The 3,441-nt window shown below is 32.1% G+C and overlaps 1 protein-coding gene across 1 annotated transcript; it reads right to left on the reverse strand.

The window, feature by feature from the left end:
- Window positions 1-993: 993 nt before the first annotated feature.
- Window positions 994-3,186, reverse strand: LOC120083540 (tetrahydrocannabinolic acid synthase-like). The gene is made up of 2 exons (XM_039039334.1): window positions 2,242-3,186; window positions 994-1,809 (listed from the first exon to the last, which is right to left on the reverse strand). Exons 1-2 carry the CDS (start codon window positions 3,125-3,127, stop codon window positions 1,058-1,060), a joined length of 1,638 nt encoding a protein of 545 aa, XP_038895262.1. The 5' UTR covers window positions 3,128-3,186; the 3' UTR covers window positions 994-1,057.
- Window positions 3,187-3,441: the final 255 nt, after the last annotated feature.

The raw sequence follows: 3,441 nt of genomic DNA on the forward strand, positions 1-3,441 counted from the left end.
AAATGCATCATAGTTGGAGTGCCTATTATAGCAGTTGGTGTTTTCGGTTATTATAATCTACAATTAAATATACTATTACCATTTTCAAATGTTTTTTATTACAGTGTTTACTATGTTCTACTCATCAGTTTTTTTCTCTTTGTTATACCATTTACTATTTTTTACACGTATTAAAATAGTTTGCACCTCAAACACAAATTATTGTAACCTACAAATTGTTATAGCCCGCAAACTATAATTAACAACTAACTATAATAATTAACTCAACGTCCCACATACCTATAAAGGATATAAGAATTTCATCACTTTTTGTTTTACTTGTTCCCTAAGAAGCATTCCCCTTAGAAGACTTCTATACCACAATATAAGCTGGAATATAGATTTATTTAATTCAACAATCAAAATGCACAAGAAAAATACAAATTTAGTGGTTGTATATGGCTACTTTTTCATAATAAAAAGTTGCCTATTTTAACCATATTGCCTAAAACAGTACCCTTCCAATAATGTTCTTAAAAAATAAAAAGTATCATGTTTGTTCAACGGGATTGGTCAGTTGATTCACTGTTTTATTTTTTCATTTTTAATGAATAGATTGACTTGTTGAAATAATTTAACAAAAAAGAAAATAATAATAATGATGACAAATTTTATAAAAATAAAACTATCAATTTACCAACATGCATTAGAAAAAAAAATCAATAAAGCATATATGCTTTGAGGTCATATAATATAGAGAGGAATGGAGACTAATGGTTTATTATTTATTGATTTAGGGTTTTCAGCCACACTACAATAAAATTAAAAACAACTTTAAATAGTAATACGTGGACTAAAATATCCAATATTGAACTATTACATATACAAAAATAAACACTATTAATGAATCATATAATATAAAATACTCTAACACAAGCTAACAATAATAATTTATTTATTGTGATTGCGAAATCAACATATAATCCATAATATATATATATATATATGTCTAGATATATGCTTAGAAATTAGTACACACAAACCTCTGATTTTGTCACAATAATAGGTTGAAACTATATTAAATTCTATGGTTGGGAGAGAGTGGTATGCTTTGTTCATGCCTAAAGAAATTGGAAGGATCCACCTTAGTTTTAAGGCGTACCAACCTATTAAAATTGTTACCAAAATATTTTAAACCCCAAACACGGGCTCGCTTGTAGCTTACCTTTCCATACTTATTATTTGATCCAATGTCATGGTCTCTATAGTTGACATATGCAGCTCTAGGTGATTTCGAAACAAAAGGAGTCATGTAACTATAAATCTCTCTTATCCAGTTTATGTGTCGTTTCTCTGCATCGAGACCTTGTTCTTTCCATCCTACAATATAGCCAATTTGGTATCGAATTCCAGCTCTATGTGAGAAAGGAATTTCCGAATCGGAAATTTGACCCATTCTCCCTCCATATGGAATCAATGCAAGAGTTACTCCTTCTATATCTTGAGATTTTAATCTTTCCCATATGCCCTCAATTCCAACTTTAGTGATGAGTTCCTTAACATAATCAGATTTGATTTTTAAGCTTCCATTGGCTAAAGGTGTTCTATTGAGCAAAGCTTCCAAGGGTTGATCTTCAATTTGAAACCTATTGGCTGCAGAAACAGCTGATCCAATCCAACTTTTTTCTTTACAATCTTCTTTTGTCAAACCCAATTCAGGAAATTTTTTCTTTAAGATTGCCACAAGTTCATCTGCCTTTCCAAGAAACAAAGAGAAGAACAAAGCTGTTGGGTTTACTTTGCCTCCTCCTTGAGCTGAATTTTTCCCACCTATATATCATCCAACAATAATATATTTGAGTTTAAATCAATGTGTCAATAAATCACAAAAATAACTCTACTACAAAGAATGCTCAAACATGTTTCAACTGATAACACCAATAAAAGTAATTTCCAACAAAGAATGCTCAAACATGTCTCAACAACAAGAGTCTCAAATATGTATGTAAGTATAGGCTTTCATATATTATATTTTATATTTTAAAATATATAAAGTTTTTAATATATTTTTCAAATATATTTTTATAATTTAGATATTATGGTTTTTAATTAATGTACACACTTTAAAACATTTAAAATCTAATAAAAAAAATCAACTGGTCTTCCATTATTTTAAAATAATTCAATGTTTATTCATTTCCATTCAAATATTAATTAAAAAAAAACAGTAAAATAAATAAATAACTCAAGTGAAAACAATACCATTCAAAAAGATGCTGAGAAATAGATCTTCTTCCAATTTGTTACCCACATACTGCCACTGATCGATTAGCTCGATTGCACCTTCTTCCAAAGTTCTTTTAGCTGCACAAATCGTTACCGTTTCCGGAACTGGAACCAGCTTGACCTTCCACGCCACCACAACTCCAAAGTTCCCTCCGCCGCCGCCTCTAATGGCCCAAAACAAATCCTCCCCCATCGACTCTCTATCATGAAACTCCCCATTAGCATCAACCAAATAAGCGTCTATTACATTATCAGCAGCAAGGCCATATTTCCTTAGCAAGATTCCATATCCACCCCCACTGAAATGCCCACCAACACCAACAGTTGGACAAACACCTGCCGGAAAAGCCAAGGTTTGACTTTTCTCAGCAATTCTGTAGTAAAGTTCACCAAGAGTAGCACCGGACTGAACCCATGCACTACTTTTTTCGGCGTCGACGGTGACAGATCTTAGATTAATGAGATCAACTACAATGAATGGGACATAAGCGACGTAAGAAAGACCCTCGAAGTCGTGACCGCCGCTTCGGATTCGAATTTGAAGGCCATGTGATTTGGAGCAAATGATGGCTGCTTGAATGTGGGAAATATTTGTTGGGGTTATTATGAGGAGTGGATTTGGGATGTTGGGAGTTGAGAATCTGGAGTTTCGAGAGGGGAAATTCAAGAGAGATGAATAGGAAGAGTTGATGGGAGCGTAAACAAGTTTGGTAATAGAGTAAGTATTTGGAGAATGATGGAGAAGACATTGAAGAAACTCCTCATGTTTTATATAAGAAGAAGAAGTTGCAGACAACAATGAAGATGATGAACATACAATAATAAAGGCAAGAGAAAGAAGGATTAATGGAGAAAACTTCATGGTTGGGTTCTGAGAATTTTGTGACTGAAACCTCCACTATTTATAATCGTTTGCAAGGAGTGGTGCTAAAAATGTGTTAATCTAGTGGAATATTTCATTAAGAGACATGATTAAGCAAGTGGAAAATTCAATTTCTTTAAAACATTATTGCTTGTCATGTAAAAAATTTTAGTTAGGCATAGGTAACATTTGAGTATTTTTCTTTTATAAATATATAATTCCACCCTCCTTCTATGGACAACTAGATAATACCTACCAAATAAAGATAGATTCAAAAATGATACACCAAATTTTGTTTCCACTACTTGAATTAT

This window comes from Benincasa hispida, chromosome 8 (genome assembly GCF_009727055.1).
Source record: "Benincasa hispida cultivar B227 chromosome 8, ASM972705v1, whole genome shotgun sequence".
In the NCBI taxonomy this organism is placed as follows: Eukaryota; Viridiplantae; Streptophyta; class Magnoliopsida; order Cucurbitales; family Cucurbitaceae; genus Benincasa; species Benincasa hispida.